Here is a 16,180-nt window from a genome sequence, read left to right as displayed (position 1 = left end):
TTTTTGGAGTGTTATTAAGCCAACCCACTCATATGTCTAGGGTAAACCACTAGCTTAGGGGTGAACAAAAGCCCATGTGCTTAATATTAACATGAAATGTACCACACATGTTATGCCATAAGATTGAAACACAGCCTGATACAGGAACAATTCTGTATAATGAGAACAGTAAACTTTTAGTATATTTTGGTAGGATAAGTTAAGACATATGTGTTAGTAGAATTGCTCAAAATTTCTTTCTGAAATCATGTAGATCTACCTGCTAACCAGGAAATTTTTTCAGTTTTCCTATTTCCCTTTTTCATAAAATGACATGATAAATACATTTTAAAACATCAACAAAAATACCTTCTTTGTTCCATGAAGATCTGGAAATCCACCAATAAAGACAAACCCTGATTCTGGCAGGGGTTTTCCAGATATGTGATTGGTGGATTTGCTTGCTTTTATAGTCCTCCCTAGAATATTCAGTTCAGCTTTACATGGATCCAATTCTTGCCTGCAACCATTTAGGAAAGAGATTTATGGTTTTAGTATGTGTTGTATAAACATTTGTCTGACCAGTTAATTAAACTATTACCAAAAGAATAAAGATTTAAGGCAATAGATTATCTCACCATAAAACCAACAGGACCAAAAATAGATTAATCTGCTCTAAATTAGAAACCCTTAATACTTTCAGTACATAAATACAAAGCTAAATTTTGACAAAACAACAAATTGTAGCAATCACCTAATGAAATAAATAAATCCTGATAATAAACAGATTTTTCTCAACAGTAACTAAAATGATATTAGAGTATAACATTCTACTCCAGTTTTTTACATTGTTAAATTTTCTGTGTGAGTGAAAAGTATTGAAAAGCATCAGGTTTAAATATGGCTATCTAGTGTACAATATGTATCTTTAGGTTGAAAACAGTAATATTGCAGAGAGTAATTAGTTGTGGAAATATAAATCATACCAAAAAGTAAAGCATGTAAAAACTGTTTAGAAATGAATGAATCAAATACAACTTAATTGGAAGACTCCTAGTAACAATTTTCATGTGCCCATTTTTTAGAAAAATGAGATTAAAAGTGCTTCAACAATACTTTAATATGTAGATATGCATGTTTCATTTACTCTAGCCATCTGTTTAATCATCCAATCCAAGGGTTGAGAACTATGGCCCACGGGCCACCTCCTTGTAAATAAAGTTTAACTGGAACCGAGCCACACATGTCTTTACATATAATCTATGACTGCTTTCATGGCAGAGTTGAGTAGTTGCAACAAACACTCTAAGGCCCCAAAAGCCAAAAATATTTACTACCTAACTCTTTACAGAAAAAGTTGGCAGATCCAATATCTAATCAATTTATCTGTTTATCTACTAAGTAAGTAAACTTTACTATAATCCTCTTCAAGATGACAGTACATACGCATATTCTTTGACTCCCATGTAATATTCACCTATCAATGTCATCTTATATCACGAATATGTGACATTGTGCCTTTCACATATTTATGTAAACTTTCAATTGAATTATAGCACGCACGTTGAAGAGGGTAAAGGGTAAAACTCTATGAAATACCATACTGTGAAGTTACTCAAGTAACTTCTACCTTGGTCAAAAGGTAAAAAATTGCTAGAAAGAATCTCCACTCCAATACAAACACACTATCACACCACTTCTATCTTCGTTCAACATTATGTTTTCAATATTCACCTTTATTATGGAATTTAATAGTAGCTTGTTCATTTTCAAGATACATCATTATATTGATATTTCACAAGTCATTTATTCTAGTGTTGGTGTACATTTTGATGCTATTATGAATATTGCTGCTATAACCCTGCTTATACATATTGTTTAGTGCACATATATATGCATTTCTGTTGGGAATTTAACAAAAATGATTTAGAGTTCTCTATGTTTGGAATATATGCACTGTTGGTTAAATGTATTGCAAGCATTTTATTTTCTCTTTCAGTATCTTACATTTTTACTTTCTTAATGATGTCTTTCAATGATCATAACTTAGTAATTTTAATGTACAGCAATTGGCCCATCTTTTACTTAATTATTTGTATTTTGTTGTTAATGTTGTTGTTGTTTTTCTACCCCATTTTTAAAAATATTATTTTACTACTGACATTTACCTCTACGATCCACCTGGGATTGTTTTTTGTATATAGTCCCTGGTCTGCATCAATTTCTTTTTCCTTATGGAAATCCAATTAACTCAGTGACATGAGTGGAAAAGAACTGTCTATTCTCTACTGTTCTGCAATATCACTTCCGTCATAAATCATGTCCATATACATGTGGGTCTGTTTCTAGACTTTCTATTTTGCTGCATCGGTCAATTTTTCTATCTTTGTACAAATACATCACTGTCTTAAAACTCACTCTGAAAACACAGTATTAAACACAGAGTAGAATAAGTCCTCCTTCTTGCTTTTTTTCCCCTCAACATTCTTTTGGCTCTAGGGTGTGTGTGTGTGTGTGTGTGTGTGTGTGTGTGTTCCTGGGCTCTCTATTTTATTGGTTCATATTTCTACCCCTGCTCCAATACCACACTGTCTGAAATACTGATACTTTATAATAAATCCAAATATTTGTGGAGTAAATCCTCTTACTTTGTTTAGCTTTTGGATTGAGATTATTGGATATCGTTTTCTCTTTTTTCCTCTTAATTGTGATGAATTAGGTTGGCTGATTTTTGAATGCTTGACTGCATTCATGAAATAAGTCTAACTTGGTCATAATGTATACCTTGTTTATATAACACAGGATTCACTTTTGTATATTTTAAGGAGTATATATATTATACATGCTATATATAATATATATTTTATTGTAACATATATATTTTATATATGTGTTAAAGAAAGAGATTGACCTTCAAATTTCCTGTCTTGCACTGCTCTTGTAAAATTTTGGTATCAAGATTATGCTGTCCTTATATTCTTTCAGAAAGTTTAGGTAATACTGATGTCATATCTACCTTTCATATATGGTAGAATCCACTAGTACAGCCACCTGGGCATGGAGTTTTCTTTGAAGAAGGTATTAAATATGGATTCAATGTATTTAACCAATATAGCTGTCTAAGTATTATCATGTCCACTTTGTTAAATTGTATTTTTTTCCTAGGAATTTTTTCATGTAATCTAAAATTTCAAAACTATTGGCATAAAATATTTCATAATTTCCTCTTATTATACTTTTTTTGGAGTTGGAACTCTAATGATGTCTCTCTTGTGATATTGGCTATTTGTGTCTTTTCTCATTTTATTTATTTTGTAGATCATGATCGGCAGGGAGTAGTAAATTTCAAAGAACACACTTTGGCATTGTTGATAGTCTCCATTATCTGTTTGTTCCCTACTCCATTAACTTCTGCTCTTATCTTTATGATTTTCTTCCATTAACATTCTTTGGACTTAATTTACTCATCTGTTTCTAGGGTTTTTAATCTAAAATATGCTCTCAAGATTGTAAATTTCCCACTAAGAATAAATATAGCTATGTTCAACAAGTTGTATTTTTCATTTTCATCTGTTCAAAATATTTTCTCATTTCTTTTGTGCTTTTTTCCTTTGGTCCAAGAATTATTGAGAACTGTATTGCAAATTTACAAATATGCAAGGATTTTCTAGTTTTTTTTTTTTTTTTAGATTCAGTTAATTTATTAACTGTCAATTCATTACCTATTATTAGAAACAGCCAAACTATATGCATAGATATCCTGTTGATGGTTGTGGTGTTCTAAATTCAGTCAGCCTTGAGCTCTACCAGAATTTTTTTCATCGAGTATTTACTTTCTTTTTTTTTTTTAATTTTTTGTTTATTGCAGTAACATTGGTTTATATTATAAAATGTTATAAAAGTTCAAATTGAGTTTGTTCAAAGAATATTCTCCATTTGCTTTTAATTCTTTGAAACGTATTGACTTAGGCTGCATAGCCCAGCATACGGTTGATTATAGTACTGTTCTCATGACCCTAGAAACTCGGTGGTTAAGAGCAGGGTCCTATAGATGCGAACATGTTCAGGTTTTACCCACACACACAAACACACGCATATTTAGCCCCTTTTGTAGCGAATATAGAACAGGAACAATGGAGTAATTAACTCATGTCTATGATGCATGTACTTTTTTTCTTAAAAAAATACTTACAGAGATTCTTTGCACCCTTCTTCTATCTATATCTTGATACAAATAGAAGTAAGACCAAGTGCGGCCATGCAGCCAATTTTGAAGCTTTGAAAAAGAAAGTTTTGAAAAATTTTTGAAAAGATACATGATGTTCCCTATATTAAGAACATGGGAGAAAAATGTGTTGAACATTTTCAGAACCCATTTGATATTCTTGGATTCTGCATTTAGAAGCAAACTAGAAGCTTTCTGGGTTAATTACTTCTTACAATTAAACTGTTAAAAATATCTTAGGGAGGATATAGCTTCCAGGAAGCTATTCATTAAGTGATAAAAAGCACAACTACTTTTACTTCAATCAATCTCTAAATTTTAACGTTTGGAAAGATAACTTGTACTATTTTGTGATATTAAAATAGCAATAATAATTATTCACTAATACTTTGTTAATGAACTCATTTCCCATATTTCATGAAGCTAATAAAACTCATAAGATATCAGATATATTTATTGGCCTTTGGTTATAATAACTGAAATGGTAACTTAAAAATAACATATATGAACTCTATTGTTTTTTTCCTGACTACAGAAGCAACATAAGCTCACTATAAAAAATTAGAAAAAAATAAACAAATTTATCCAACATCTGACTGTTAAAAATAAGACAATAGGCCCAAAATGGTGTTGCTTATGCTAAGCCCCCACGTCACCAAACCAAGACTTGATTACAGTTTCAGTGCTCCTGAAAATGGAATCTTAAACCAGTGAATCAGGAATCACCTGATCAGCCTTAGTTAAGTCATCTGCTTGATAACCCCAGCCACCCCCTACCAGGAAAGGAATCTTGCAATTACCAAACTGCTTTTTTGTCTTGTACAACTTCCTTGTTCCTGCTCCTTTCTGCCTATAAAGTCCCTCGCCTTGTATAGCTCTTCAGAGCTCCTTTCTATCTGCTAGATTGAATGCCGCGTGACTTTGTGGTTATTCTTTGTCACTTGGTTTTTACAACGATATCAATAAAATATAGGCCAATAACTATACATTGCATTAAAATTTTTTAATCTGCATAATTTTCTCTTATTGACTATATAACAATTTATTTAAGCAAAACCTGTTGTTGGATATTTAGTTTCTAAGATTTTGAAATAATAAATAATCATGTGATAATTCTTTAAAAGTCATCTCACCCTTATTTAATTATTTCCTTAGGAAGTATACCTAGAAGTGAATTGTTGAATCAAATTATAGGCAATTTTAAGGATCTATCAAATTGCCGAGTTCCACTCTAGAAACTCTGTTCCAATTAGCATTGTTAGATTGCCAAAGATTTTGTTTAGTTTTATATTTATATTCATATGATAAGATCTATCAGTATTTTCAATATATTCTCTGCATGAAAATCCTTCCCATACAAGAAATAAATATTTTCTTATATTTTATGTTTATAGACAGATTTGAAGGTGACCAATACTTCACAATAAGATTTTATGTTTATAGCAAATATTGCCTCACTTTGTGTTTTATAGTTTTTCAGTGTGATATTTGAAACCAATTATATTGCCATAATTATTGTAGTGGCACAATTTATTTTAATACCATTTGGTATGCCAAATATCTTCTCTTATAACTATTCTTCAAAGATTTTCTTTTTTTCTTTTTTTTTTTGGCAGGGCAAGATTTGTCCTGAGCTAACATCTGTTGCCAGTCTTCCTCTTTTTTCTTTTTCCTCCCCAAAGCCTCTGTGCATGGTTGTATATCCTAGTTGTAAGTCCTCTAGCTCTTCTACGTGAGCCGCCACAGCATGGCAACTGACAGACGGGTGGTGTGGTTCTGTGACCGAGAAAGGATCCCAGGCCCCTGAATTGGTGAGAGCACTGAACTTTAACCACTAGGCCATCAGGGCTGGCTCCAAAGATTTTCTTGACATTTTGACATGTTTATCATTTAGAATCTATTTTTTTTAATTCCAAAGTTGTCAGTGGTATTTTTATTAAGAATAAAACTTATTCCATATTCTAAAATTTAAAGAAATACAAATACACACACACACACACACACACATTATGTGCACACACACATCCGCATATGTGTATCTAAAATACATATACATACAGATTTATAGTATTTATATTACAAATTAGAATATTCTATTCCAATGGGGAGAAAAATTTCTACCTTTTTTCCTTCTTTTAACCATTTGTGCTTAGTCCATATTCAACTGTGTTCTCTATCCTTGTGGATCTGACTACTTACTTAGAGACTAATAATGAGAAAATGTGACATACAGTACATATTAATTTAATACACAATTGTACTGTTGTGTAGTACAGACAGTATAATATAAATTAATTAAGTTTAGAAATACTCCAGAGTTGATCCCTGCATGATGAATACGATTATGATAGGAAGAGGGAAGAACAATAAGTATTACGAATGTGAGACTTTGAGTGGAAGGCAAAAGCTGGAAAAGAAATGAATAAAGCAGAGTTGTACAGGCTTTTTCTGCCTATAGTTGAGAAGGAGAGTTCAGTCAATACCAGACCTTTAAGCTTCTCTCCTTGGAGCGTGTGGGGCGTGTCACAGACTGTACAGAGTTGGTAGATCATTCACCTCAATCTCAACAGCATGAGGAGAGGCCCTTGTTATGTTACTGGTGTGTCCCCACACATAGGGCCTTGTGTGGGGCACATGCCACATTGTGTGTGGAATGTTGAGTAGTTTCACAGGAAGCCGTCTGAAATATACTAGGTGCTTAATGAATGATAGCATTTTTATCTCGAAGATAGCATGTGCTTTATTTTTTCCACTTACAAGTATTTACTAGAAAATATTTCATAAAATGCTGAAAATACGAAAAAGGAAAAGCACAATGACCTGCATTTACCCCAGAAGGAAACATTATTATATTATTACAATTTAAAACTTTCATATTATTATAGAATTTTCCCCAAAGTTGAGAATGTAACATATTAGCTCTCTCATAGTTTGTATTGTTAATTTAATATATAATGTAAACATTTATGTATGTTTATATTATTCCAAACTATTAATTTTAATGAATGCATAATAATTGTTAATATGTTTGTATTCTAATTTATTTCTAACATGTCTCATCATTAGATATTTGGATGTCTTTTCCCCAGCTTTTTCATTCTTTCCTATAAAACCACAATATATGCCTGTTCCATACGTCCTAATACACATACTGATTTATTTTCTTAGGAAAATTCTAGAAGTTGATTTGCAGTATATAAGCTTTCTCAATACTTACATTGTATATTCCTAAATTTTCTTCAGAAGTTTTTCTTAATTACTGTCTGTGATGGTTAGTTTTATGTGACAACTTAGCTAGGCTATAGTCTCCAGTTATTCAATCAAATACTGATCTAGGTGTTGCTGTGAAGGCATTTTGTAGACGTGGTTAACATCTACGATCAGTTGACTTTTAGTAAAGGAGACTGGTTACCTTCCGTAACGTGGGTGGGGTGAGCCTCATCCAATCAGTTTAAAGGCTTTAAGAGCAAAACTGAGGTTTCCCTGAGGAAGAAGAAATCCCACCTTTGGACTGCAACATCAACACCCGTTAAAAAGTTTCCAGCGGGGCCCGCCCGCTGGCGCTAGCGGTTAAGTGCGCGCGCTCTGCTGCGGCGGCCCGGGGTTCGCTGGTTCGGATCCCGGGCGCGCACAGACGCACTGCTTGGTAAGCCATGCTGTGGCGGCGTCCCATATAAAGCGGAGGAAGATGGGCACCGATGTTAGCCCAGGGCCGTCTTCCTCAGCAAAAAAAAGAGGAGGATTGGTGGATGTTAGCTCAGGGCTGATCTCCTCACAAAAAAAAAAAAAAAAAAGTTTCCAGCATGCAGGCCTGCCCTTCAGACTTTATACTTATCCAGCCAGACCCCACAATTGCATAAGCCCATCCTTTGAAATAAATCTCTTAATATATACCTTCTGCTGGGTCTATCTCTCTGGAAAAGCCTTGACTGGTACAGATTTTGGTACCCAGAGTACAGAGAGTCCCGAGATGATTATTTGACCCAATGTATAGGAAGATCTTTCACATTATCTTGTAATCACAGCAGTGAAGCAGTAGTAACGTTAATTGAGTACGGAATTTGATTCTTTAATTGGAGCTGGACCTGATAACAGTTTTTGTTAAAATCGCAAGACACGTCTCTCTTAATTAGTGTTAGGCGCATGGAATTTAATTCCTAATGGAGGTTTTCTGTGTGAGTAGCAACTGGTCAGGTGACCGGCCTTTGACTGTCAACTCCACACTATAGACTTGCCATGACCTTCCATCTAGATAAAAGAGCAGAAGACCTGTGAGTACTGGGAAAAGTATATCATGGTGGGAAATTAATTATTTATAGACATAACACGTTTGAGGCTTTTCCTTGAAATTTATTAGGATTTTTATGATCTTCGTACAATTTCTATGCATTGTCACAGAGGGTAGACTGCTTCGCCATCAAGAACACTTATCTATGTACTCATTCTGTAGGGTTTCACTTTTGGATAAGAATGGGAATTTTTCTTTCATACTTAAAATTCTGCATTGGTTATTCTTGTTTTCAAAGCTGTTATCACTTCTGAAATAAATTACCCATTGTAAATGAATACAAGGATGGCGCATCATCTTTTCTCACACATATTTCAGAGAGCTGGCAGCTACGCTGAAGGAAGATGAAAGGTAGGTACGCCTCTATTATAACAACATAGAGCATCAGGTTTTCTTTGCCGAAAATGCAATTCTAATATTTCATCTAGTAGGATTGTTATTTTATTCAAGAGACATGCTTTTTAACAGCAGTCATATCTTTCCCCTCAGGCTCATTAGCGTGGAGGCAATGCGGTTCTGATTGTGCCCGATTGACTCTAACAGGAATCGACTGAACGCAGGAAAGCAGTCTTACAACATCATTGCTTAGCATTTGCTGATGATACAGTTTGCCTAGCACACCATGTAGTGTAAAATTTTTCCATCAAGGCTTTTTAATGCTTTCTCTAAAATCAGCACACAGGGTGCTTTAAAGGTCAAATGAGTAGAACAGATTTTTGTGGCATAATTATGAATATATATAGAACTCTCTTGAAGACTCCTGGTGTTTGAACTACCTTTAATTGTTCTTCTCCCAAATTTGCAGTGATTGTTCATATTTGTCATTTGTATTCACATAATAGTAATCATTAGCAACTCTCCACTAATTAGAACCTGAAAGAAAAGTTTAGTGTGCCATAAATTCTATCTATTATGTTAGGTATTTAGAGTAGATGCCAGGAAAGGTCAAATACATCAAACACAATAGAGATGCGGGTGACCCACTGTTTTATTACTTGCATGGCTGCCATATCATTATACAGCAACCAGTTCTAAATTTCCACATGTATTAGCAAAGACTGGAGGGGATAAATGAAACAGGCCAATCTTGCAAATAAACAATCAAAAAGACAGCAAATAGCAAAATTCCATCATGTTGGATATCAACTCTCTCATCTGATTATTCGTGAGCATGATAAAAGTCATGGTTTAGAAATGACTCTGACTTCCATCTCATGTTTAAGAAACCTATTTTTCATTGACAGTGGTAAACCATCCCACAGAACCTGAACATGTGTGTATTCTCTTTGTTGATTGCCTATCATATTTACATGGAAAACAACATTAATTTAATTTATCATCCATAAAAATATAAAGAAATTATCATAAAATCAAAATAACAACTCTATCCTTTCAGGAAGGATTCAGACCCATATGCTGTCTAGTCGCACAAACAAAAATAAAAGATAGGCATCGATTTAGATATTTGATGCTAATAACTTATTTTTTATCAGTTCAAATAACTCCAGATACCTAGGGATACTTTATATTCATTTAGCTTAGAAAATATTTATTAAGTTCCACTTGAAAATTGATTTTTTTTTTTAAAGATTTTATTTATTTTATTTTTCCCCCCAAAGCCCCAGTGCATAGTTGTATGTCGTAGCTGCACATCCTTCTAGTTGCTGTATGTGGGACTCGGCCTCAGGATGAACGGAGAAGTGGTGCCTCGATGCGCACCCGGGATCCGAACCCGGGCCACCAGCATCGCAGCGAGCGCACTTAACCACCAAGCCACAGGGCCGGCCCGAAAATTGATTTTTTAACAGGAATTAAATAGATACAGAAGATCTTTCTGTTAAGGAGCTTGATTGAATTCCTCTAATATTTATTCAAGTAGTTTCCACAGGTGATATGGAATTGCTCCCAGCTTCCTCTTCTCCATCACATCTTTGAAAATAGTAAAATAAATTAAACTGCCTGATTTAAAACTTTGAATAGCAGATCATCGCCAAAGAATCAAGTCTAAAAATCTCCACTTGGAATTCAAGCACCCAACTCCTCCAATTTAGTGTCTGTCTAAATTATCTGTCTCCGGCAGCTCCACAACAGGAATTTTCTGCTATGCTTGGATTGGTCTCCTCACTGCTCCACCTGCCAAGGTTTCTCTTCTATCCGTTTAAATGCTACTTATAATTAAGAATTTACTTAAGCTAAAATGTTACTAACATTTGCAATCTTACTGATCTCTTCACCATCTAATACTACCAATAGTGTGCCATTCATTTTTGCATTCAACTATGTAGTTTTTGTCTTGTTATGTGATTGCTTGATATTTCCATGTTGTGTCTGTCTCTCCAGTGAAAAAATAACCCCTCCACTGGCAGAGTTACGATTTGTCCATCTTCGATTTCTTAATAAAACTTAGGCATTGGCCTATTGACCTTAGAAAAATCAGTTACGCCTTTTAGTTTATAGCATCGACTATGTTCCTAGAAATGCACCAACTATTCTCTTCTACCCTCAGTAAGTGTGATTCCAAGGCAGTGGCCTCATCATGTGCAGGAAGCCCACAAGCTGCCAGTGCTTAGATGCCACCTCCGCTGTGACCACAGATTGGCCCGGGTCTCCATGTTAAGATAGGATTATCCCTCTGCCCGTGGGGCTTTCTACTGGCAAAGTAACTGTTTGCATTCATTGAGCCATAGTCAGATTTTCTAACAATTATGGGAAGCTGAACAAAGAGCAGCTAAAAGCTTTGAATTTTGTATGGAAAATGCCATGAAATTGAGTTGTTTTCTGGCTAATTCTAAACTAAGCATTACTCTAGTTGATCCTTTTTTTTATTCTTTTCTTTCAGGGTGCATACTCTTAAGAACCATGAGAATAGACATTTTAACCTTTGTGTTCTTATATGGAACAAAAGTTTTTCTACATCATGTCATGATTCTTCTGAGAGACTGTTCCCTGCTAAAACTTCAGATCTTTCCACTGGATAAATGGATTTCTAAATATATTTTTGCATTTGTGATTGAGATTAAGTATCAGTGATAGGGTTAATATTCCACATTAATTATAGTGGTTCTAATTAAATTATATTTCAGGATCTGTAAAACAATATTCAATACTAAAATAATTGACATTAGATTATTAAATCCTAAAATCACTGATTAAATTTAATCAAGAACAACATATCCAATTATTATCTTTATCATTATGAGCAATTAAGACACTTCTAGTAATATTTCCGTGAGATGAAATATCTACTTTAGAAAAAGAACATTATTAAAACCTCATAAATTGGATTGATTTAGCACACATTTACACCTTATTTGGCAAAATTATATAAATAAAATATTTTAAAAGATGATATTCATAATTTCTGAAGACTCATAAAATGTCTTTGAAATTTTATTTTTCTAAATTATTAAACAGATAAAGTAACCCAGCAGATTAATTTTTAAATACAATTTATTAATTTTAAAGAAGATTTACATGGTGGTACTTTAATTTCTCCCATGGGCAATCCCTAGGAGAATTTGGGTTACACTGTGACTGTCTCCAAAACAGTTCAAGAAAACACCGGAAGTGGAAGTGATAGAGGAAATTTGCTTATTCAGAGAAACAAGGGGAGGATCAAAAAGCAACGGAAACGTATACAGTGATTTGGTGATGAAGTCATTCTCAGAGTACCTGGATTCACCTCTTTTCATTCCTGAATCTAAAAATCTGCCCTTTGGGTTCCTGAGATACCGGGAGTTAGCGTAGGCTTACACTGCAAGTGTGTCCCTGACACCTTCTGTCGGGGTGGCCAGCAGGTCACACTTTCAGAGGGATGCCTAATTCATTATGAGAATCTGGAGAGTAACTCCCCAGTCAGATCAGTCACAGAAGCAAGTTCCACAAACTCAATGTATAGGTGGGCATTTTCAGTTCAACCTAGTTGCATTTCCACAACTACGCATAAGGCCTATTTGCCTTAGGAAATGTCACTGGGGACTCCAGATTATTCTGCTGTATCACAGAGATCGGGGGTTGGGGGTAGGGAGAGAAGATGAGGTGCCACAGCTGCCTGACACCATATATGCTTGTTTGCTCACCTGAATTTCATTTTAGAAATGCCTACATTACTTCTGTTCCCTGGTCCTTTCCTAAATTGCTTAATATATACATAAACATACATCACATATATATGTTTTATGTAATAAATGAATGTAATATATATAAAATGTAACATAATAAATGTAATATGTAATAATAAAATGTAATATAAATATTAAAAATATATTTTGTATATATATACACACACATACACACACACACTTTTGAGAGGAAAGAGGGAAAGCACAGATTTTGGAGTCAGAAAGAATTCCTTTTGACTACCAGCTTCTCCATTTATTATCTGGGAGACATTTACTCTCTATTTCTCAAGTGGGTATTTTGTGGGCCTACTACATGACAGGCAAGAAAGTCCACGCTGGGATACAAGATTGACAAAACAGAGTTAGTGCCCTTCTTTTGTAACTCAGATCTCAAGAGAGAGGAGGACAGAGATCAAGCATCAAGATGCTCCAAGGGTTGGGGACTGATTTAGTCTGAGATGTCAAGGAACACATTCCCAAGGAAGTGAGATCTGAGATGGAACCTGGAAAATAAATAGGAATCAGTAGGCCAGCAGAATTAGGTAAGAGCGTGCTAGGCAGAGGGCACGGCATACGCAAAAGCTCCTGGGGACAAAGGGAAAGAGTTGGGTGACTTGAAAGGAAGCCTGGGGCTTGGAGTGCATCATGCCTGTGGTGGGGGCATGCTGGTGGGAAAAACGGGGTTAGAGAAATGGGTGAGGCTGCTTCACTTATTCCGTCTCAGTTTCTATATCCATAAAATGAAATGTGTGATTAATCCACTCACTCCTTGGCTGTCGAATAGGAGATTTGGGCAATTAGACAGAGTTAAATGCTCTATGAATGCTAGTATTTTTGTTTGGTTGGTTAGTTTAGTTTGGCGTCTTCGTCGGCTACGGCTGCCATAGCAAAATACCACAGACTGGGTGGCTTGAACAACAGAAATGTATTTTCTCACAGTTCTGGAGGCTGTGAATCCAGGGTAATGGTGTCATCCTGTTTGGCTTATCCTGAGGCCCCTCTCCTTGGTTTTCCTTGGCTGCTTCCTCCCTGTATCCTCACAAGGCCTTCTCCCTGTGAGCAATTCCTGGTGTCTCTTCCTCTTCTCATGAGGACATCAGTCATATTGTATCAGAGCCCACCCAGACACCTCATTTACCCTTAATCACCTCTTTAGAGGCCCTATCTCCAGACATAGTCACATTCTAAGGTACTGGGGATTAGGACTTCAGCATACGATGTTTGTGGGCACACAATTCGGTCTATGACACTTGGTTTGTTCAGACTATTGTTAAACTGTCAGTCTGTTTCTCTCTTTCACTCCAGGCAAGAAAATCTTCCGGAACTCACTTTTACTCAGGGATCGTTTTTTCTCTATTACTCTCTTGCTTCCTCCCCCCTCCCATTTCATGCTCTGGGTGCACTTGAGTGCTCCTGTCATCAAAGGGTCAGTATTCTGGTTGGTCTGAACTTACTGTTCAACTCTGGATCATGAAATAGATAACCTCATGATCATATTTATATATCATGTGTACAAAGAATTTTTGTTTTTGTAAACTGAAGTTATTGTTAAACTATACATAGTTGTGACAAAAGAGGTATATTTACCAAATTGAGACTGCATGCACTAAGGATAACACTGACAGTACAAGAGAATGATAAACCATGGACCAGAATTACAATAGAAATGACATTATTGTCAACAATCAGAAAACTACTGAGGGAAAGCAAAACTGTTGAAATGACACTAAACTGAGAAAAACAATGTTCAATGAACTATGGAAAATATACTATTCAATGAAAGTCTGTTGAAACATAGATATCTAGCTCATCCAGATGTTTGATACCACCATATATTCTGGGTGAAACTTGTTAATACTTTCCTTATTTACCCCTACTAGACATTATTGTTAAGTGTTCTATATTGTATTATCTTGTTTACTGCAAACATTATTATTATTCCCATTTTACATCTGAGAAAATCAGGGTTCGGAGCCTTGACTTGACCAAACAGCTTGTCAAAAGCCATTGCTAATAGCTCCAGAGCTGGGATTTGTTGATCCTGGTTCTAAAACCCTGTTGCTTTCTTTGGCTCCCTCTGATATGTCAAGGGGAGAAGTAGAGAGGTAGGCCATCAGATAGATGTTCGGTAGTGATGGTGAACCCCTGCGATGTGTACATGTGCCCAAAACTGCAGTTACAGAGAGTTATAGGAGATCCATGGAAATCAAAGGATAATACATTTGAGAACTGCTGATGAATGTTCACCTCTATCAGAAACACACACACACACACACACACACACACACACACACACATAAAGCAATAAAGTTTCATGAGCAATTGGGTTTCATAATCCATCACTCGAAGTGAGCCAAAAGCTGCTCTGGGAAGACTTGTTTAAGCAAACCTAGTATAGCCTTAAATCCATCATCGCTATGACATCTATACTTACAGGGTCTCAAATTGCAGCAACTTCAGACTCAGAAATCACACTTATGACCATTCTTTCAAATAACTAGAAGATGGACAATAAAATGAAATGAAAATTGATGTTTTGAACCATAAAATTTTAGCGTTCAGTTGTATTGTTTGCATCCAGCCAAACTCACAAATTCTGGTTCATTCTTAAAATATTCTTTGAACTGAAATTTACTCTTAGAGAAAATCTTCATCAATTATCATGGAACATAATACCATATAAAATAGAAAAATGGAGGTGCTAGAACAACCTGATATACTTGGTGCTAATGAGAGAAGTATGGATTCTAATTTATCCCCTGAGATATTAAGCAACATTCAGTGCTACACAAATGTAAATTGTTTCCAAGAGATTTCTTTTATATGCTGTTTTAAGAATTAGATAAAATCAATTTCAAATATAGCTATACGATATTTACATTAAGATATGCATGTGTATGTACACACTCACACCACACACAATTTTTTTAAAAAAAGTAATACATAACAGAATTCTACCCGAAATTATCTTTGGAGTATGATTTTTGTTTTAGTCCTTTGGATTAGGAAAAGTTTTATAGAAGAGTAAATGAGAATAAACCAACACATGGACAGAGAAAACTGTATTGTGGTTACCAGGGGCAATGGGGGTGGGAGGTGGGCACAAGGGGTGAAGGGAGTCATATATATGGTGACGGACAAACAAAAATGTACAACCCAAAATTTCACAATGTTAAAAACTATTAAAACATCAATTAAAAAAAAGGTGAGAAAAGAGAATAATCAGCAAGTTAATCAAAATGTTTTCTCATTATTATGTGTCTGAAACATAACGCTTTACAGTTCAAGACCTATAGGACCTAAAGATATATAACATAAATATGATTGTAATGCTCTGTAAGAGGGAAGAAAAAGAAAAAAGATATGTGGAAACTTAGTCTCCCTTGTATATAAACTGAGTCACCTGGGAATTGAGGGAGGATCCTTAAGAAAAATTTAAAGAACTACTCTGTGGCTAAATATCTTTAGATATACCAGTGAACATGTTTCTATAGTTTTTATAAGCTGAATACTTAAAGGAGGAATGGTTGTCAGTACATTTGCGGGGTACATTGATTCCAAGACTTG

General features: G+C 35.0%; 1 protein-coding gene across 1 annotated transcript in view; it reads right to left on the bottom strand.

Annotated features, from left to right (window-relative positions):
• Window positions 1-16,180, bottom strand: part of EYS (eyes shut homolog) — a 1,424,867-nt gene that overhangs the window by 486,593 nt on the left and 922,094 nt on the right. The window contains exon 26 of the mRNA XM_058554077.1: window positions 349-499. Coding sequence (XP_058410060.1) covers window positions 349-499 — 151 coding nt within the window. The remainder of the gene's footprint in view (window positions 1-348; window positions 500-16,180) is intronic.

The sequence above is a fragment of the Diceros bicornis genome, chromosome 14 (genome assembly GCF_020826845.1).
Source record: "Diceros bicornis minor isolate mBicDic1 chromosome 14, mDicBic1.mat.cur, whole genome shotgun sequence".
NCBI classification, from domain to species: Eukaryota; Metazoa; Chordata; class Mammalia; order Perissodactyla; family Rhinocerotidae; genus Diceros; species Diceros bicornis.
The sequence above is the reverse complement of the archived record's forward strand: the minus strand, read 5'-3'. Positions and strand labels throughout refer to the sequence as shown.